The sequence below is a fragment of the Rhinatrema bivittatum genome, chromosome 4 (assembly GCF_901001135.1).
Source record: "Rhinatrema bivittatum chromosome 4, aRhiBiv1.1, whole genome shotgun sequence".
Classification (NCBI taxonomy): domain Eukaryota; kingdom Metazoa; phylum Chordata; class Amphibia; order Gymnophiona; family Rhinatrematidae; genus Rhinatrema; species Rhinatrema bivittatum.
The window spans coordinates 301,315,668-301,337,827 of NC_042618.1; the positions used below are offsets into that span (position 1 = coordinate 301,315,668).

Consider the following 22,160-nt stretch of genomic DNA (forward strand, 5'->3'; position numbering starts at 1 on the left):
GACCCTGCCGCAACAGATCCCTGTGTGCCAGAAGCCGAAGGGGCGATACCACCAAGAAACACTGCAGAATCGCATACCATGGTCTCCTGGGCCAATTTGGAGCAATCAAGCGCACTATCCTCCTGTGGTACTCGATTCTTCGGACTAATCTGCCCAACAGGGGTCATAGAGAAAAAGTGTACAGCAATTTGTCTTCTGGCCACTCCTGCACCAAGGAATCTGTCCCCAACAACTTTGGATCTCTCCTGCGACTGAAGTATTGCAGAACTTTCGCACTGTGAGAAGTAGCCAGCAGGTCTAGAAATGGGAGACCCCTAGCAATCAGAATCAGTTGAAATGCCTCATTTGATAGAGCCCATTCCCTGCTGAGAAAGTCTGCTCTGACATTGTCTTTTCCTGCTATATGCGAGGCTAAGATCATCTGGAGATATAGTTCAGCCGATTCCATAAGTTGATCTATCTCCTGCGACACTTGTTGGCTCTTGGTTCCTCCCTGCCGATTTTTGTAAGTCACAGTCATTGCGTTGTCCAACATTATCTGGACCGCTCGACCCTGCAGCCTGTCGCTGCACTGCAAACATGCCAGCTGGATTGCCCTGACTTCCAAACAACTGATGTTCCAGAGAGACTTTTGTATCCCAGCGCCCTTGTACTGTCAGCTCCTGATAGTGAGCTCCTCAACCATGGAGGCTCGCATGTATATTCAGTATCAGCCATTCTGGTGGTGCTAGGGAAATTCCCTTCCTTAGATGATCCAACTATAGACCTCCATTGGCAGACAGAGCCAAATTAAGAACATAAGAAGAACATGCCCATACTGGGTCAGACCAAGGGGTCCATTAAGCCCAGCATCCTGTTTCCAACAGTGGCCAATCCAGGCCAGAACCACCTAGCAAGTACCCAAAAACTAAGTCTATTCTAAGCTACTGTTGCTAGTAATAGCAGTGACTATTTTCTAAGTCAACTTAGTTAATAGCAGGTAATGGACTTCTCCTCCAAGAACTTATCCAATCCTTTTTTAAACACAGTTATACTAACTGCACTAACCACATTCTCTGGAAACAAATTCCAGAGTTTAATTGTGTGTTGAGTGAAAAAGAACTTTCTCCGATTAGTTTTAAATGTGCCACATGCTAACTTCATGGAGTGCCCCCTAGTCTTTCTATCATCCAAAAGAGTAACTGATTCACATTAACCCGTTCTAAACCTCTCCAAGCTGAAAAGTCCTAACCTCTTTAGTCTTTCCTCACAGGGGAGCTGTTCCATTCCCTTTATCATTTTGGTCGCCCTTCTCTGTACCTTCTCCATCGCAACTATATCTTTTTTGAGATGTGGCGACCAGAATTGTACACAGTATTCAAGGTGCGGACTCACCATGGAACGATATAGAGGCATTATGACATTTTCCGTTTCATTCACCATTCCCTTTTTAATAATTCCCAACATTTTGTTTGCTTTTTTGACTGCTGCAGCACACTGAACCAATGATTTCAATGTGTTATCCACTATGATGCCTAGATCTCTTTCCTGGGTGGTAGCTCCTAATATGGAACCTGATATTGTGTAACTATAGCATGGGTTATTTTTCCCTATATGCATCACCTTGCCCTTATCCACATTAAATTTCATCTGCCATTTGGATGCCCAATTTTCCAGTCTCAGAAGATCTTCCTGCAATTTATCACAATCTGCTTGTGATTTAACTACTCTGAACAATTTTGTATCATCTGCAAATTTGATTACCTCACTTGTATTTCTTTCCAGATCATTTATAAATATATTGAAAAGTATGGGTCCCAATACAGATCCCTGAGGCACTCCACTGCCCATTCACTTCCACTGAGAAAATTGACCATTTAATCCTACTCTCTGTTTCATGTCTTTTAGCCAGTTTGTAACCCACGAAAGGACATCGCCACCTATCCCATGACTTTTTACTTTTCCTAGAAGCCTCTCATGAGGAACTTTTTCAACGCCTTCTGAAAATCCAAATATACTAAATCTACCGGTTCACCTTTATCTACATGTTTATTAACTCCTTCAAAAAAGTGAAGCAGATTTGTGAGGCAAGACTTGTCCTGGGTAAAGCCATGCTGACTTTGTTCCATTAAACCATGTCTTTCTATGTGTTCTGTGATTTTGACATTTAGAACACTTTCCACTATTTTTCCTGGCACTGAAGTCAGGCTAACTGGCCTGTAGTTTCCAGGATCGCCCCTGGAGCCCTTTTTAAATATTGGAGTTACATTAGCCACCCTTCAGTCTTCAGGTACAATGGATGATTTTAATGATAGTTTACAAATGTTTACTAATAGGTCTGAAATTTCATTTTTGAGTTCCTTCAGAACCCTGGGGTGCATACCATCCGGTCCAAGTGATTTACTACTCTTCAGTTTGTCAATCAAGCCTACCACATAATCCAGAGACTGCAGGTTCCACCGAGACAACAGGGAGTGCTGAAGAGAACGCATATGTGCTCTCGCCCACAGTATCACTTCCACGGTTGCTGCCATTAAACCAATTACCTGCAGTTAGGACCATACGATAGAATGCAGAGTGTTTATCAATAAATGTAGCTGTGCCATCAACTTCTGAATACGGGCTTCTGGCAGGAAGTTCATGTTGAACCGAACTCCAAGGTATTCCAATGACTGAGCAGGCTCGAGACTGCTCTTTCCCAGGTCCACCACCCAGCCAAGCTCCATCTTGTGTATCAGCCACTCATCCAAATACGGGTGTACTAGGATCCCATCCTCTCTCAATTCTGCCACGACTACCACCATTACTTTGGAAAAGGTCCTGGGATCAGTGGCCAGACCAAAAGGCAGTGCCAAAAATTGATAATGGCATTCCAGAACTGTGAACCGCAGAAAGCGCTGATGCTCTAGTTGAATGGGAATGTGAAGATACGCTTCGGACAGGTTCAAAGAGGTCAGAAATTCCCTCGACTGCACGGCCATTATCACCGAGCGCAAGGTCTCCATGCAAAAATATGTTACTCGCAGATGACAGTTGACTCTGAGATCCAGGATGGAACGAAATGATCCCTCTTTCTTGGGCACAACAAAATAAATTGAATATCGTCCCGTATTTTCTTGAGACTTGGGCACCGGAATCACAGCCCTCAGACTGAAGAGCCTTGCCAATGTATCCTCCACTGCCTGCTTCTTCTGCGGGGAGTGACAGGGAGTGACCATGAACACGTCCTGAGGAATACTGCGAATCTCCAGCGCATATCCTTCTCTATCACCTCAAGGACCCATTGATTCGATGTGATCTTGACCCACCTCTGATAGAAGAGAGAGAGAGAGGCGTCCCCCAATCTCCTGTTCCCAAGAGTGGGTCGGCAAACCTTCATTGGGAGGCTTGAGAGGATCTGCTACCTGAGCTTGCGCCCCTTCTGGGCTGACTGGGATAAAAGGACTGAGACCTACCAAAGTTCAAGTTATCTGAAAAGTCACTCCTCTATAGGGTCAAACACACTTGGATCCCCTAGCACGAACTCTCATGCTAAAGGAGTGTGGCATCTGCTTCTTACCCTCTGGTAATCGAGGAAGCGGTGATTCACCCCACCTACTGGCCAGTTTCTCCAACTTGCTCCAAAACAAGAGCAAGCCTTTAAAGAGCAATTTTGTGAGGTTAGCATCGGCTGACCAATTTCTAAGCCATAACTGACGCTATTACCAAAGCCACCCCCTTTGGCTGAGGTGTGGACCAAATCGCAGCCTGCATCTGCCAAGAAGGTGGACGCTGGTTCCATAACTGCCCTGAAATTCACCCCAGAGTCATCAACCACTTGAGAAAGAAGTAAACAAGAGTGAGCCATCAGGGAACAAGAAGCTATTTGCAAAGTCATTGCCACTGCTTCAAATGCCTGCTTAAGGATAGTTTCAATCCTTCCATCATGTAAATCCTTCAAGGCTGCTTCTCCCTCCAGGGGGATAGTCATCCGCTTGCAGACTGTACATACAAGTGCATCCACCTTCAGAAAACGTAAACGCTCTATCACCGCCAGATCCAGAGGGTATTGGCCTTCCAAAACCCGACCTCCTTTGAAATTAGCACCTGGGGCACCCCACTCAAGATCAATCAATACTTGAATGGTCTCCATCACAGGGGGAAAAAACAAGAGGCTTTATGCAGAGAAACAAAATTGCTTTTTTTTCTTTGGCTCAGATATGGAATCTGCCCCAGATATTCCCAGCATTTTCAAGGTCTGGGAAATCAGGGCCGGCAGTTCATCTCTATGGAAGAACCGTAGCATAATCCTATACAGTTCTAATCCTGGAGGAAACTCACCATCCTCAAGAGAGTCAGGATCAGCATTATTATCTGTGCCATCGGATCTCTATCAGGTAGTCCTGCTGCTGCTCGAGGAGTACTCCGGCACTTACCAGTAGATCCAGGCAAGGTTTGCACCTGCGACTCTGCCCTGGGAGCATAGGACATGGCTGTGGACTGTGTCTAAGAAAGGATTGCAATCCTTGGAAAAATTCTACCCATGAAAATGTAGAAGTATCCAAACCAGGAGGTAACTGAGGCATCATCACTGAGCTGCCTTCCCCTGCTGAAGAACCAGTTAGGGAAGTTCCAAAATCAGGCGCCCCACCTGAAAAGTCTTTACCCAGACCTGCATCTGGATGGGAAGTACCATGCTTAGTGAAATCAGAGGAAGATAATTCTCCCTGAGTCTCCAAACAGCGCTGGCACAAGTCAGTGGGCACACCTGGTTGAGATGCCCGAACATGACAGGCAGTGCAAAGAGAAAGGCGCGAGTCCACTGGTATGGTCAGGAAGTTGAGATGGTAACCTTGAGACACTACAGAGAGTACCCACTGATCTGTAGTGATCGTGATCCAGGTGTTGGTGAAGTGGCACAAACGGCCTCCTTCGGGTACTGATGGTAGAGGAGGTTGGCAAATGTTCTCTAGCGGGAAGTCAAAATCCCGAAGCTGGGCCAGGTTGTGGAGGTGGCTGGGTCTTTTGAGGCCTGGATTGGCGGGTATGACCCGTCTGGTAAGGCCTGGATGGGCGACCATGAGTCGCAGGAGGATAATATCTACGCGGCTTGTAGGATGGCCTCTTAGATTCTCTCCTGAACGGCCACTTAGAGGTGGAAGGAAAATCTGAAGGCACAGAAGAAAGCTGACGTAATGTTTCGTGGTGATCCTTGAGCTGTGCTACAGTTTCCTGGAACTTGTCCCCGAAAAGATTATCGCTAGCACAGGGGAGGTCAGCCAACCTTTCCTGGACTTCTAGTCTCAAATCGGAGGACTTCAGCCAGGCCCACCTTTAAGCACTAATCTCCGCTGCAGACACCCTAGAGGCTGTGTCAAAAATATCATACGCAGCACGGACCTCATGCTTGCCAGCATCTAGGCCCTTCTGGACCAGAGAGTTGAGTTGGTCTTGGAATTGCTCAGGTAAGGAGTCCGAAAAATCTTGAATCTTTTTGAAAAGGTTCTGGGTGTACTGTGTCATATATAATTGATATGAAGCAATGCGGGAAATAAGCATAGAACCATGAAAAACACGACGCACAAAAGCATCCAGAAACATTTTCTCCTTCCATGGAGGTGTTGAGGAATAAGGCTTAGAACGCCTTGTCTTCTTTTGGGCCGACTCAACCACCACATATTGATGGGAAAGCTGTGTTTCCTGGAATCCAGGGGCTGTCTGTACCAGGAAGGTAGCATCTGTTTTATGATTTACTGGCGGTACAGAACCTGGATGCTCCCAGTTTATTTATTTATTTTATTTATAATTTTTATAAACCGACATTTGATCAGAGACATCACATCGGTTTACATTCAGGTACTGTAGGTATTTCCCTATCCCAGTGGTACGCTGGAGCAGGACAAGAAGGACTTCATGAACAGGTATGGACATGATCTCCTTAGGTGCGTCTACAAACTGGAGCACCTCCAGCATTTTGTGCCTGGAGTTCTCTTCTGTCTGAAGTTGGAAAGGAATAGCCTCAGACATTTCCTTAATGAAACTTATAAAGGACAGGTCCTCTGGAGGAGAACGTCTTCTCTCCTCAGGAGGAGATGGCTCTGAAGGAATATCATCTAAATCCTAAGACTAAGAGGAATCATCTGTCCAGGGCTGGGACTGGTCACCAGCTCCGATGGGATCTCCAGATGGTAGAAAAGGTGCTATTCCTGTGGGATCAGGTCGGAGCATTGAAGGCATCAATGGTGGCACTGACCAAGGATGATGCGGCATAGACGATGGATCTGGAGATCTCGGTGGATGGCTTGGTGGCAGGACTCCAAACGGCCCCAGAATCAGCTCTGGCTTCGGAGCATCTTTGCCCTCTGATAAGGAAATCAGAGTCGAAGGAGTAGGACATACCGGTGTCTTTGGTCCCACCGGTGGAAGGGCACTGATCAATGTGTCCAACCTGTCCAGCAACGGCGCGAGTACTGTGGGCATCAGGTCGGTAACTGGAGCCAGAATCGGTGCTGGAGTTGATGGAGGCTGAAGACCTTGGAGCCCTTTAATGATGGTCTCTTGAACCATCTGGTCCAATTCCTCACAGAAGCCTGGGGTTTGGAACCCGAGTCCTGGAGTAGGAGGCAGCGCTGGCATAGCCGGAGGGTCCATAGGTGACAGTGGAGTCACGGCTCCCGGCACACCAATGAAGATGGGGAATGCCTCGGTGACCCAGTCTCAGAGGAGGATGGGGGCTTCTCTGGATGGGATTTCTTCCTAGGAGCTCTATCGACACCAATGCCGAGGGCTTGCCTGGATCAGCGGACTGAGCCTTCCGATGGCGATGCCGGTGTTTCTCCCAATGCTCGGCCCGGCGCCGAGGAAGATGATGTGGACAACTTCAGAGTAGCCATGGTCGGAGGAAGTACCGGTGTCCAACTGTTGACAAGAGGTGGATGGTGCCGGCTCCGATGACATCGAGGCTTTCGATGGAGTCTGTTGCATCGCCTGGAAAAGAAACTCCATCTTTTCTGACCAAGCCTTACGGCCCTTTGGCGTCATTTGGGCACATTTGGTACATGTAAGAACGTCGTGGTCCACCCCTAAACACAAACCCGATGTGGGTCTGTGATGGATATTGTCTGGGGACAATTGGGGCATCGACAAAAACCCGATGCCAACGCTCCAAAAAAACATTTAGCTGCGGTGCAGTTGATGGCTGGTAGGCCTTGGAAAGAAAACCAATGGGAATCAACCGCAACGGGAGGTAAAACCTTACCTACACGTCCACGGGTATGGAATCGATAGGGGGACCCCGGATGGGGTATGGTTTGTCAAACTTTGAAAAGAAATTCTGTGAGGTAAATTCCTGTCAGTAATATCAAGAGAGCTCCTTAACCCGCGTGGCTATTGCTGCATGGAAAAAAAAGAGACTGAAGGGGGGTCCCTGCTGGACGTAGGGTTAACGGCATGCTGGGCATGCCCAGTGGTGCCAGTCAAAGTTCTAGAAACTTTGACAAAAGCGTTCCGTGATTGGGCTCTATTCTGATGATATCACCCATATGTGAGGAGTACCATTCTGCTTGTCCTGTGAGAAAAAATATTTCAAAACAGAATACACAACAAACAACACCAGATTAATTAAAATCAATAAGGATTCAAAAAAATCACTCGCTCTCCATACCTGGGAACTTTTGATTTAATATCACCCTGATATTGCCGAGGATTAGTGGGAGGTGAAGGGAGATGCACAAACTTCCTCCTCACATATGAACACATATTCATCCTCATGTTCACACAGACACACACAAAAGCTCTTTCAAAATTCACACATGCTCACAGACACAAGCTGGCTCCCTCCCTCTCAGAAGCACATACACCCACACTAGCTCCCTCTTTTTCAGGTATGCGCACACACACACACACACACACACAACGGTTCCCTCTCTCTCGGGTGCACACATGGGCTCCCTCTCTCAGGAATACACACATATAGGCTTCCTCTCTCTCTGGCGCACACTCACACTGGGGCTTCCTCTCAGGCACACACACACAGGCTCTCTCTCTCTCTGGCACGCATATACACGGGCTCCCTCTCTCTCTAGGGTGCACACACACATACACATGGGCTCCCTCTCTGGCACACACACACATGGGCTCCCTTTCTCTGGCACACACCACACAGGCTCCCTCTCTCTTTGGCGCACCACACACACCGGACTCCCTCTCTCTTTGGCACACACATACACACACCTGGTTCCCTCTTTTTGTACATGCATATACACACTGCCTCCCTCCTCTTCCACCAGCTGGAACGCGATCCCCCCGTGGCTTTGCAGTCTCAAGTTGGGCTGCCAGGCAGGAACGGGATATCTCTGTGGCCTCAGGCCATTCTTGAGTTGGGCCGCCGGATGGGAGGAGATCCCCTGGTGGATGTGGGTTCTCTCATCATCCTCCACAAAAAGGGTTCCAGGTGCCCCCTACAGCCAGGCGGCTTGGAATCCTTTGCCCCTTCCCTCGGTACACCACTGCCACTGTTCGAAACAGGATACTGGGGCTTGATGTACCCTTAGTCTGACCAGTATGGCAGTCCTTAAGAACATCGCAATAGAACAATGTGTGGCACAAATTATACTGAACAATAACAGTTCATCACCAAAGATTTTTTTTATTTTACATATGCACACGCTGTGCACGAAACAGATTAAATGACATGGTAAACATTAAAGTATAACCGGGGAACCCCGACATTGCCGTGTTTTGTGTCAGGGCTGCGTCAGGGGGACCGGAGGATTCACAAGTTTCTGTTCTGTAATTTGCCTGCTGTTTCCTCAAAATTTTAGATGCAGCTCAAGGTAAAGGGTAGAGAGAACAGGGCGAGAATCAAGGGCCACAAAGGTGGCCGTGACGTCAAACCAGTAGATTATCTTTCTATAAATGAAGTGTGATGAGATATTCAAAACTTTTAACCCATTGTGTAGGGCTAGACACGGAAGCTGGAGCCATCGTGGAGAAATTTTTTCAACCGGTAAAATCGGCTAACTTCTCAGCCGGGGTGCAACAGAAGCTTGACAAGGGGCTTTTTGTTGAGCTGAACCGGGTGCCGAAGTCTCAAAATGAAGAATGCTGGCTTTATTTAATTGTAAATATAGACTGAGTAGGTCTCCAAATGAGAAGGTCATTTAATCTGTTTCGTGCACAGTGACTGTGTGCATATGTCAAATAAAAAAAATCTTTGGTTATGAGCTGTTATTGTTCAGTATAATTTGTGCCACACATTGTTCTATTGCGATTTATTTATATGTGTGTGCTTTTCACTCTGCCCTTCTCTTGTGCTTTAGTCCTTAAGAACATGCCATGCTGGGTCAGACCAAGGGTCCATCAAGCCCAGCATCCTGTTTCCAACAGTGGCCAATACAGGCCATAAGAACCTGGCAAGTTCCCAAAAACTAAGTCTATTCCTTGTTACTGTTGCTAGTAATAGCAGTGGATATTTTCTAAATCAACTTAATTAATAGCAGGTAATGGATTTTTCCTCCAAAAACTTATTCAATCCTTTTTTAAACCCAGCTACACTAACTGCACTAACCACATCTCCTGGCAACAAATTCCAGAGTTTAATTGTGCGTTGAGTGAAAAAGAACTTTCTCCGATTAGTTTTAAATGTGCCACAGCCTTGCAGGTTACAGTTCTTTCTTATACCACTAGGTGGCAGCAAAGAGTCAATTTGAAGCAATCAAAACTGTTTCACTGCATTAAAGGCATTTGCATAAAACTACATTTTCAAGAGTTTGGTTAAAGGAGCAGAAGCAGAGAAACTTGTTTGAATAGAAGACCCATAGATTAATAAAGAAATGGCTTTAGTAACTTCAGGATGCCTTGAGATCTTAATTTTCAGTTATTTTATTTTTCCTGAGAATTTCAATGTTATAACAAAAAATATCAGTGGAAAAATGACAAACAGGAGAAAAATCAATAGGAAAAGATTTTTCCTACTGACTTTTGTGTTAGTACATTGCAATTCCCAGGAAAAATAAAATAAAAATTGAAAATGAAGGTTAATGTATATGCCAAGCCGGAGCTTTCCATAAAGCTATTTTAAATGGTAAATCGCGGAGTCAGGCATTCCACTCATCCAGCACTTTGGGGCTGATGCAATATCACATGCATAAAAATGTGCATCTAAACTGTCCACCCATTTTTTCAATGCGTGCATATCCACCTCTCTTGGGCGCACGACGTATATTCTAATGAGCTGCCACACTAAAAATGACGCACTAGGGATAAAGCAAGAGTTGCTTACCTGTAACAGGTGTTCTCACAGGACAGCAGGATGTTAGTTCTCACATATGGGTGACGTCAGTGGACGGAGCACTGCTACAGAAAACTTTTCTGTTAAAGTTTCTATAAAGCTTTGACTGACGCTGGCACACTGCGTGCACTGAGCATGCTCAGCCTGCAATTATCCCAGTGACCACAGGTGTCTCCCCTCAGTCTCGTCTTATTGCAAAAAGCGCAAGCGAAATTAAAATAAAACGTATGTATACCCAATTCCGCGGGGTGGTGGGTGGGTTTCGTGAGGACTAACATCCTGCTGTCCGGTGAGAACACCTGTTACAGGTAAGCAACACTTGCTTTCTCACAAGTCAAGCAGGATGGTAGTCCTCACATAGGGGTGAGTACCGAGCTGAGGATGCCCGAGAGTGTACCCAATGCACCCAAGACGTGCAAAAGGCGCAACGCCGGGGGTGAAATTTGGTAAGGAGGGCACCCTGAAACCCTTAACGGGTTGGTGGAAGGATGTTGGGTAGTTAAACCGAACAGAAGAGGAGAAGGACTGGTCAAACATGGAAGCATGCCAGCCAGTCTTATCTAAGCGATAATGGGCTGCGAAGGGATGGAGAGAGCTCCAGGTCACAGCTTTACAAATATGTACAAGCGGCACTGGCCGAAGATGAGTTATTGAGGCTGGTATGGCCCTAACAGAGTGTGGTTACACACAGTGTTGTAGTGAAATGCCTGCTTGTTAGTAGGAAAAGAAGATATAGACTGTCAATTAGGAGGAATAGGTCTGCTTGCCCACTGGAACTCGCAGCTCGGCTTTTGCCACATGAGGAAAGAGTTAGGTGTAATTCCTGTGGAGTGTAGTGCGGTCTGGATAGAATACAAGTGCACTTTCACGGAAAAAGTGGGCAGAGTATATTCTGAGTAAGGTGAGATGCTGCCTCTACCTTAAGAACGATATGTAGTTGAGTATGTAAAACCACTCGGTCACGGAGGGTCGGGTGAGTATGTAACAAGGTGTGGAACTCACTGACCCTGTTGGCAGAAGTGATGACTACGAGGGAAAGAATTTCCCATTGCAGACTGTTATGTGAGAGGAATGGCAAGGCTCGAACGGGGAACACATGAGTCTTGTAAGCACTAATATATATGCCCCATTCCGTAACCAGTAAAAATAGAGGTGGCTTAATCAGTGGATAACCCATGGTAAGCTGACTCTGAAGGGGTTGAACCGTTAATCGGGTATCCCCACTCTCAAGTGGTACGCCAATTGGAATCGAGGCGTACCCATGTAGAGGATGTCTGGGGAGCAGAATCTGAGGGAGTAAGAGAAAAGAGTGGTGTAAAAATAAAGGGGGTAAAAACACTTTTTTTTTTTTTTTTTTTTTTTTAACGACACGTGGTAAATCATGCCATTTTGAATGGTAAGATTTATGTGTAGGTGTTTTTGAGACGCTACCAGTACCTGAGAACATCAGTGAGTCATGATACGAGACTGACCTGTGAGAAGGCGAATTGGTTATTGGTGTGATAGATTGAGAAGTATGGGAAAGCATACTGGTCTCGGTCAGGACGTGGGTCTGAGAACAGTGAACCCTGTCCCAGTGCAGCATAATAAGGGTGCTGGCTATGAAAGGCATCGAAAGAGACACATATAAGAGGCCTTTGTTGCAGCAAAGGCATCCATGGGAACACATTGGAGACATGTGTAGGGAGTAGAATCTGTCCACCGTATGGTTTGATTCAGACGCAGAGGGCAAGTTTGGTTGACCTCAGCGCTAGAAGATATTCCTCGCTACACATATAATCCAAGACCATCCGAGAGGATGGAAACTTATGTGGAGAAGGTCTGCTAGTGCATTCAGTAAGTCTGTTAGTAAGTCTGATACTTCACTTTCAATGCATATCCAGCATAGCTCTCTACTTCAACGGCAAGGGAGAAAGCAGATACTTCACGCATATCCAGCATAGCTCTCTGCTTCAACGGCAGGGGGGATGAAGAAAAGTGGATCTATATACAGACAACAACCAACAAGGACTGAATTACATTGTCTGGGTAAACAAATAAGCATGGGTGTAGCTTGCTTATTGCGGCAGTTACTACCCCTAACTAATTAAGCTAGATATTTCACTTAGATGCAGTTCCAACACTGCTCTCTACATTAATGGTGGGGGTGGAAGGGAAATAGAACCAAAAGGTTACTAAGAGCCAAGAGAAACAGATAAGTATGAGAAGAAAAAAAAAAGTGCGAAGCTTGCTGGGCAGACTGGATGGGCTGTTTGGTCTTCTTCTGCCGACATTTCTATGTTTCTATGTTAGATAAGTGGCCCGGAGATGCATGGAGTGAGCAAGGGCCAAGAGTAGAGCTGCACAGCTTCCTAGCAGAGCAGCTAAGAGGTTGTGCGTGCTTGCGTGTTGGAAATACCACAATGTCACTATGCTGTCTGTTTGCACAAAGGTTTGCTGCATAGGCAGTATTGTAAGGCATAAAGGCATAACTCATGGCTCAAAATTCGTTGTGACTGTGGTGTCCAGAAGTGTGCTATATGGGATTTATGGTAGTGAACAGCAATTCCAGGTAGTAGATTTATAGTGAGTCATGAAGAAGGTAGAGCTCCTTGCTTGGGTTGACTGTTGTTATGCAGCTGTCCATGCAAAGAAAAGAGTGAATGATGTTTTACTCCGTAAAGAAACAGCAGTCACTGCTAGTGATTTAACGAAATACCCAAGTTGCCGAAGCTGGTGCAACCGGCAGAGCTTGGGATTGTAATATCGTTGACTCACCATGAAGCACACGAAAGAATAGAGGAGAGAGGCAACCTACTTACTGCGGTATGGAAGCATGGTGACGAGAGATACCATTTTACCTGCACCTTCTGAAGAAAGTTGATATTTCTGAGGTCCAGGATGAGCAGAGAGTAACTACTTTCTGTTGAAAGAAAGAATAGTGAAATTAAAACTCCCCCCCCCCTTCTGCGCTTTGTAGCATCTGGGGGACTGTACCCTGAACCTTGGTACAAAGTGGGGTGGCCGCTCTGATATCAGGCAAGTTGAGAGACCAGGAGGTGTCCAACTGGCGGGGCTGACGTAATCAGGATATCATGTAATCTCCCACGGGAGCATGAGCGGTAAAAGTCATACCCGCATTTCTGTGTGCTATACAAGAAAACGTCGAGACCTGTCGCCAGGTCTCGAGGTGGAATTGCAATTGAGACAGTGTTTGCTGAATCTTGTGTTTAGCAGATCAGCGAATGCATCTGGAATTTCGGTCCTTAATTAGGAACCAGAAACCAGAGTATTAATCAGTACAGAGTCGCGTTGCTAACAACGGGAAGATGTCCTGAAATAATCCCAACTGATTGGTAGAGAGGTTCTCTTGGTATTGTGTCCGACATAGCTGGCAACAGCGATATGCGACACTAATACGGTTCTTGGAAGGCCAGACGACCTAGAAATAGGTCTCAATGGTATTGTCGCTGAAGCGGGATTAGAGTAGAGTACTTACCATCTGTAGTGGATCGCAGAAGGACGAGCCGACGAAGATTGATGGCTCCGTGGAGTTTAGGAGTCATCGAGGGATAGCCTGAAGGTCGTACACGTCCGACTCAACTCTGTAACCTGGTATGGTAGCGCAGGTACAGAGAAGGCAGGCTGAGCGTGTCTGGCGCTACCACAGTAATTTGTGGGGGGGTCAGAACCCTGCACCGGTGTCTGTGGGGAACGCCTCGGGTACAGGGGAGCCATGACTCATGAACCCGGCTCGGGTACAGGGGAGCCATTATGACTCATGAACCCAGCCCTCTTTGCAGCGGCTCGATGTATCGTGACGCCAGTGCAGAATTCCGCGGAACTCGGTCCGGTCATTCTGGAGCACAGAGGACTGCCAGCGTTTTGTGGAACAGTGGCGGTGGTAGTAGTGATATTGCTCGGCCAGGGCATTCTCCAACACAGAGTAGGATAGCACAGATATGCTGGATGGCATCGGTGGCGGACGGTCACCATGCTGGTGACAATAAGTGCCACGGTGCTTGGCCCGGTCTTTCCCCAGCGCCGAGGTGGATGCCCTCGCTGTCCTGGATGGCGAATGACGATGGACTGTCAGCATGCCTGCACTGCTCCTGGCACTATGTAGTGTCGTAGGCTGATACGGGGCTTTAGTAAAAACCCCAAGCATGAAGCACTGTGTTTAGGCAAGGGCATTGCGTGTAGGTGCTATGTCAGTATTGATGGTATCGATGGCGGCATGGAGCGGCCTTGAGGGTATCGTCAAAATATATATGAAAAAATGTCGATGGCCGAGGCAGAGCAACGATAACAATGACGGAGGCATCGGCGACATCGGGAAATTGATACCGGCATCGACGGAATCGATGGCTGCATCGATAGGAACAATGAGGACACCGATGGAAAAAACGTGGGCGTCGATGGCCTCGTCAAGGGCACCGACCAGGGCGCTGATGGCACCGACCCGGGCATCGATGGCAGTGACTGCACTGACGACACCGAGGTATGCATCGATGGCACCGATGGAAAAATCAGCACCATGGATGAAAACATTGATGGCACTGAAAGAATCGATGCGGGGATCAATTGCATCGATGGACCGCCGGGGGAGGGGTTTCGATGGTGTCGAAAAAGGCAGGATGGCCTAGAAGGGGGTACCGACTGTAGCGATGGTCGCATCGACTGCACGAAGGTACCGAGGTATGAATTTGACAGGGGGCCCTGGCGGCAACAGTAACCGTGGAAGTCCCTATCCCACTAGCGCTAATAACCAGGCAGAGGGTCACAGGACGACACTCGCAGGCTATGTGGGGCTAACTGTGAAAACATAGGGGAGAGGGAAGGCCGCAGTTCGGTTGGTAGGCCAGGGAAATCGTAGTGAGGTGACAGGAACCGACCAAAAAACAGGGCATAGTACTCACCGAGCGTCGATTAAACGTACGCGAGGGGAGACCCGCACAGGGAAAAAGCGTTTGTGAAGTAAAAGTTTAAGTGTTTCTGTGAGGAAAAGTTGTAAGATTTTCTCACAGAGCTCCTAACCGCTATGCCTACTGCAGAGCGGAAAAAAGAAGACTGAGGGGAGACACCTGTGGTCACAGGGATAATTGCAGGCTGAGCATGCTCAGTGCACTCAGTGTGCCAGCATCAGTCAAAGCTTTGAGTGCGTTGAGTAAAAAAGAACTTTCTCCGATTACCGTATTTTTCGCTCCATAAGACGCACTTTTTTTTCCCCAAAAGTGGGGGGAAAATGTCTGTGCGTCTTATGGAGCGAATATAAAAAAAAGCAACAACTAAATAACTAACTACAACCCCCCCACCCTCCTGACCCCCCCCCCCCCCCCCCCAAGACCTGCCAAAAGTCCCTGGTGGTCCAGCGGGGGTCCGGGAGCAATCTCCTGCACTTGGGCCGTCGGCTGCCAGTAATCAAAATGGCGCCGATGGCCCCTGTGACATAGTAAGGGCAAAGGGCCATCGGCCCCATTTTGATTACTGGCAGCCGATGGCCCAAGTGCAGGAGATCGCTCCCGGACCCCCACTGGACCACCAGAGACTTTTGGCAGGTCTTGGGGGGGGGGGGGGTCAGGAGGGTGGGGGGCTGTAGTTAATTAAATGTAAAGAGTTGGGATGGAGGGGAGTGGTTCCCACAGAAAGAGAACTATAAACGTTTTCTGATCTGGGGAGTGGACCGAAATGGCCCTCCCCAGACCTTAAAACTAAATGGGGACATAAAAATTTTTAAAACCAGCTCTGAACTACATCTCTACCACCCTAGCTGTGTTACGCGTGCCGTCCGCGGCAGACCCACGGCATGGCCCTCTTACCTTTCCACAAGGACTCCAGCCTCTGGTTCCTCCTCGCTGGCGGCGGTGGGCCGCCAGCTCCATCCTCGTGCCTCCCCCAGTGCCTCTGGCCCTGCTACAGTCTCCAGCGTTCCCGGTCCTGATGCCACTACTCGTCGGGCCTCTCCGCGTGGCTTGCGGAGAGACGCCACCACTTGCGCCGTGCCCCTCCCTATGCGCACGCGCATTGCTGATCCTTATGAAGGGACAGCGGTGGGAACCTAGCCAGGGCCCCGGATGCTGACGTCAAACTATTCATAGTATTTAAGCTCAGGCTCCACTCCATAGCGTTGCCTTTGGAACAGGTCTCCTCGCTGATCGAGTACTCATTTCTACTAGAGATTCGTCTCTTCCCTGCGCTCCTGATTCCTGTTTCCTTGTTCCTGCTCAGCTTATGCTTCGGATTAACTACACAGACTTTGACTCTGCGTCGCCTGACCACGCTCCAGCCTATCTCCAGACCCAGACCCCTGCGTCGCCTGACCACGCTCCAGCCTATCTCCAGACCCAGACCCCTGCGTCGCCTGACCATGCTCCAGCCTATCTCCAGACCCAGACCCCTGCGTCGCCTGACCATGCTCCAGCCTATCTCCAGCCCAGACCTTCGCTTTGTCCGACTACGCTATTGACCATCTCCGTGCTCAGACCTCAGCTTTGCTTGACTACGCTATTGACCATCTCCGTGATCAGACCTCAGCCTTGCTTCCCATTGCCTCTGGAATGCCGCCAGCCCTGACTCAAGCTTACCATTGGATGCCTCTTCTGTCTACTTCCTGGACGTGGATTCATCAGGCTTCGGCCTACCTTTTGCTCGAGCGCCCTCTGTCTGCCTTCATTCCATTGGCGCCCAAGTTTCCAGGACATTATCCAGCCCAAAGTAGAACTGTACCTTTCCTTGCCTGTCTCTGGGCTGAATCCTCTTTTCCTACGACTATACACAGAGGCCCACCTAAGTCCTGCCGGCCCCGGCACCCAAAGACTCAACCCGCGGGGAACGAGGGCTGGTATAGGTGAAGCTCCAGCGGCCTCTGCCTTTCAGCCCATTCCACCTGCCGACGGTGGGGACCATTAGGTCTTTACCTACGGGTTGCGGCAACCCCACCTCGGCCCAAGGGTCCACCTCAGATGCAACAGTATGTGCTCCTGTATGATTCTTTTTAACAAAGACATCCAGTAATTGGCAATTCCAGTATTGGCATTTATGTTTCTTGCAGATCTCAATGAAAAATCATGTAAATATAAAAACTAGAGAGGTACATAGTAGCAAATGCTAGGCTCGAATTTGAAAGTAGTAGTATAGCAAGTTTTGGAGGTTGGATGGAGGGGGGGTGGGGTGGGGGAGTATCTCAGTACTTACCACAAGTTGACAAAGTTGATGAAGCTTGGGGAGAACTCTCTTTCCTCTGAGTTATTCAACTGGGGTGGGTCTCCTTTTACCACCTGTGTCAATTGATCAAATACACTGTTCCATTTTGGGTATGGGAATCGCCCTGTGGCCAGCTCATACTGAAAGAATATTAAAAAAAAAAGTATAGGAATTAAACACTGACAATAATAGACTTTTTCCTAGGATTGCAAAAACAGAGCTGAGTATCTCATTGTTTTACTATCATCTGACAAGTTGAGGGAGATTATAGATATGTGCACAGAAAAACATTTTGGTTGGTTGGTTCATTCATTCAGTTTGTTTGGCTCGTGAATATTTTGTTGGGTTTAGGTCCCAAAATGGGTTTACTTCATCAAAACCTTCAGAAAACATTTAAAAACATGGTTATTCAAACAGGCATACAACAAAGAGAAAGGAGAGTAGAACACTGGGGAAAAAGAAAAGCGATTGGCAGCACACCCTAAACACACTACCCAAATCAGCACGGGTACATATTCTATTTTAATCATTAATCTCAAATATCTAGAATAAGATGACATAGTTTCTCTTTTATTCCTGCTCAAAATAAAACAGATATAACATAACACATCCATTTATGAGTTTTATTACTACTTTGTTACCGTAAAGTCTTGGCACATGTATAATAGAATTCATAATCTTTTCCAATATTAATATTTGTGCCTTATTGTAAACCGTTACGATGGTACCTAACTTAGTGACGGTATAGAAAAGTTTTTTAAATAAAAAATAAAATAAAAATTCATTTGGTCATTCGTTTTTTAGAAAAGGCAATGGAGGAGGTAATGCATCCTGAGTGGGCTCTACCATAGGTGTTTTTTTATTCACGTTTAATAAAGCTTACAGACAGGCATGAGCAACAGAGGGAAGAGCACTCCAGGACACCAAGAGTTAGGTAAAGTGGCACAAATAACCCAAGGCACTGTGACAACAGCAAAGCAGCACCAGTGACAAGAACAACCCAAGGCTCCTAAGGAAGGGAAAGGTGGTAACAACACTAGTATGAACATTCTAAGGCACTGTAATGGCACCAACAATAGTGGAATGAACATTTATTTATTTATTTTATTTATTTATTTTATTTTATATACCGACAGCCGTTTGCACATCGTGCCGGTTTACAAGTAACTTACAACCATAAGATATATAGGCAGAAGCCTTTACAAATAACAGTATGTAACATAAATGCAGTAACAGAGCAAGAAACTAATGCAGAAACAGAGCAAGAAACTAAATAACTTAGGGAGGGAGGGGTAGGGGTAGTCATGACAAAGGGGGGGGCGGGGGGGAGGGTGAGGACAGACACATGGGGATAAGATATGTACAAGGGATTCAAGCAATAAATTGATATGTATAATGGTTTTATACAAAGTTGTATAGACGTGAAAACAAAAGTCATTGGGGTGAGGTGGTAAGTGTGACTTGTACTAAGTAACATGTTTTAAAAGCAGGAAGTTAAGTGAGAGGTTTGTAATTCCTTAATTAGTTTGAGGGGTAGGTGTGGGGTGTAGGTCATGATGGGGGGTGTTAGTGAGAGAAGATGAACGGGTAAGGTTATTGGAAGGTGAGGAAGCTGATTGGGGGTAAGCTTGGTGGAAGAGCCTGGTTTTGAGTTTCTTTTTGAAAGTGGATGTGGAGGTTTCGGTACGAAGGTCAAGAGGCATAGAGTTCCAAAGGGAGGGGCCTGCGAGGGAAAGGGCTCTATTGGTGGTGGAGATGAGTCTTGTGGATTTTATGGAAGGAGGAATAAGAGTTCCACGGAGGGAGGAACGGGTGGGTCTTGTGGAGGTACGAGGGAGGAAAGGTGGGTTTATCCAATTGTAATGTTCGTTAGTAATACTTTTGTGGATGAGGGTGAGGGTCTTGTAAATGATTCGTGAGTGTATGGGGAGCCAGTGAAGATCAATGAGGGTGGGAGTGATGTGGTCTTTCTTGTTGGCATTAGTGAGGATGCGTGCAGTGGCGTTTTGAAGGAGTTGTAGGGGTTTGATGTGGGTAGCAGGGAGTCCAAGTAGAAGAGCGTTACAGTAATCAATTTTTGAAAAAATTATAGATTGGAGTATAGTACGAAAATCGGAGAAGTAGAGAAGGGGTTTGAGTTTTTTGAGAGTTTGGAGTTTGAAATAGCAGCTGCTGAGGATAGATTTGATATATGGTTTGAAGGTTAGTTGATTATCAAGGATAACACCGAGGTTTCTTGTGTCAGAGAGGAAGTTGGGGGGGGTGGGGAGTGGAGGGAATGGGTATGGATGCATGTCTAGAGGAGATGAGGAGGAGTTCAGTTTTTTGCGGATTGAGGGCTAGGTGCATGTCAGTGAGGAGCTGGTTTATGGAGGTGAGAATGGTGCTCCAGTTTTGGAGTGCGGTGAGTACAGAGTTAGTGAAGGAGATGAGGATTTGCACATCATCCGCATAGATGAAGTGTGTAATCCCAAGGTTGGAGAGGAGGTTTGTAAGAGGGAGCATATAGATATTAAATAGGGTGGAAGAGAGGGAGGATCCTTGGGGAACGCCACAGTCGAGATTAACAGGGGGGGATGTAAAGTTGTCGGTGAGGACTGTGTAAGTACGGTTTTGGAGGAAGGACTTTATCCATGAAAGAGCAGTACCTGAGATTCCTATGTTAATGAGGATATTATGATTTACGGTATCAAAAGCGGCGGAAATATCTAGCATGGCAATGAGATAGGAGTTACCAGCATCCATTCCTTTGATGATGGTGTCTGTAAGGGAGAGGAGTAGGGATTCTGTACTGAGGTGTTTTCGGAAACCATATTGTGTTGGACGGAGAATGTTGGATTGTTCTAGGTGTTCAGAGAGGCGGGAGTTTACTAGTTTCTCAATGACTTTGGAGGGGAAAGGGAGATTGGAGATGGGACGGAGGTTAGATAGATTGGAGGGATCAAGGGAGGGTTTTTTTAGGATGGGTTTGACCACAGCTTGTTTCAGGGAGTTAGGGACTAGGCCGTCTTAAGGAATCATGAGAGGAGCAAAACAGCACCAATAATGGCAAGAACCCAAAGCATAGATGGAGGGATGAAGAAGTAAGAAGAGTGGCACTGCCATCCCAAGGCATTGTGGGAGGAACAAAGTAGTACAAAGAATGGCAGGACATCCTTGTGGAATCATAAGGAAAGCAGAAGCAGAATACCACTACAAGGTGTTGAACAAGTGGAGAGGCAGGGTGGGATGAGAAGGCTTATTTTTTTAAAAATCTTTTGCTTTGGGGGCTAAAACACCCCAGTATAACCAAGAAACAGGCAGGTCGGAAGGAGCAAGTGGACAGTAATAGTTGCAGAGTAACACAGAAAGGTGCTGAACCAGGAGAGAAGCAGGGTTGGACGAGTAAGCAGGGCAGCAGAAGCAAGAGTAGCAACTGACAACAATGCGGCAAGGCACTGAGGGCAAAAATGTGGGCAGCATTAGTTTACTGAAGCTGTGCCCTCAGTCCTCCTGTCACTTGCATGGAAAGGTTTATTTTAAGGAAGACCAACTTTGGTGCCAGTTATGAACAATATTAACTCATGTTTATTAGAATATCTGTTCACAAGGTAATCTGATTGGTGGCCAGGACTGGCCAGAACATGGTCTTGTGTGCCTAAGTATGCCAACAGGTCTGTGTTCATGTCCTTAATAAGCTCTGCGAGATAGTATGACTGAAATTTGTGCAAGAATCTCCAGTGCTGGGGTTGGGGGGAGATATATAGAAACATAGAAATGACGGCAGAAGAAGACCAATCGGCCCATCCAGTCTGCCCAGCAAGCTTCACACTTCTTTCCTTTCATACTTATCTGTTTCTCTTGGCTCTTAGCAACCCTTGGTTCTATTTCCCTTTCACCCCCACCATTAATGCAGAGAGTAGTGATGGAGCTGCATCCAAGTGAAATATCAAGCTTGATTAGTTAGGGGTAGTAACTGCCGCAATAAGCAAGCTACACCCAATCTTATTTGTTTACCCAGACTATGTTATTCAGCCCTTATTGGTTGTTTTTCTTCTCCCCTGCCGTTGAAGCAGAGAGCTATGCTGGATATGTATATACACTGGTCTCTGATGCCAACCACTGTAAGTATGGCTTGTAATAAAGTATGTTCAGCGATAACCATAGGGGTGGGGGGTGAGGTGCTCTTTGGCAGATAAATCTGGGGGAGTACGTAGAAACTGACAGGATGCTGTTCATTCTGAGAGAACTGTGTGGGGTGCCCACTCTTAACTCCACTGACCCTCTGCCTCTGACGCTCCTGTTCCCACAATCTACCCATCAGCTTCTCCTTCCAGTGAATCTGACTGCTGGAGTAGATACTCCCTTTTACTTGTGGATCACACAGCTTCCCCGAGGGGGGGGGGGTTTAGAGATATACTTCCCCTTTTCTCTGGCTTTTCTATGATAAACACGGTACCCAGACTACTGATGGCCTCCCCTGAAACCAATGCTAAAAGGTGTGGTTTTTGTATTACTACATACCACTGTTTGAAAGATGGCCCAGTAGCATAGTACATAATAGCAGATGAAGACCAAATGTTTTTATTCAGTCTGCCCAGCAAGGTGTTGAATGTTGTAACTACTGCTTCATTTAGGTTACCCAGATTCACAAAAATTACCTCATTTTATTCCAGTGCTTCATTTCTATCCTCTTGCCACTAGGGATCCTCTGTTTATCCTACACCCTTTTGAATTCTGTCACTATTCT

General features: G+C 46.8%; 1 protein-coding gene across 3 annotated transcripts in view; it reads right to left on the reverse strand.

Annotated features, from left to right (window-relative positions):
* MAP2K4 (mitogen-activated protein kinase kinase 4) overlaps positions 1-22,160 on the reverse strand; it is a 389,322-nt gene that overhangs the window by 34,806 nt on the left and 332,356 nt on the right. For all 3 annotated transcript variants that reach the window (XR_003856494.1, XM_029600229.1, XM_029600228.1), the window contains one exon: positions 17,423-17,571. Coding sequence is in view for 2 of the 3 variants with exons in the window: in XM_029600229.1 (XP_029456089.1) it covers positions 17,423-17,571 (149 nt within the window). In the remaining variant the exon portion in view is untranslated. The remainder of the gene's footprint in view (positions 1-17,422; positions 17,572-22,160) is intronic.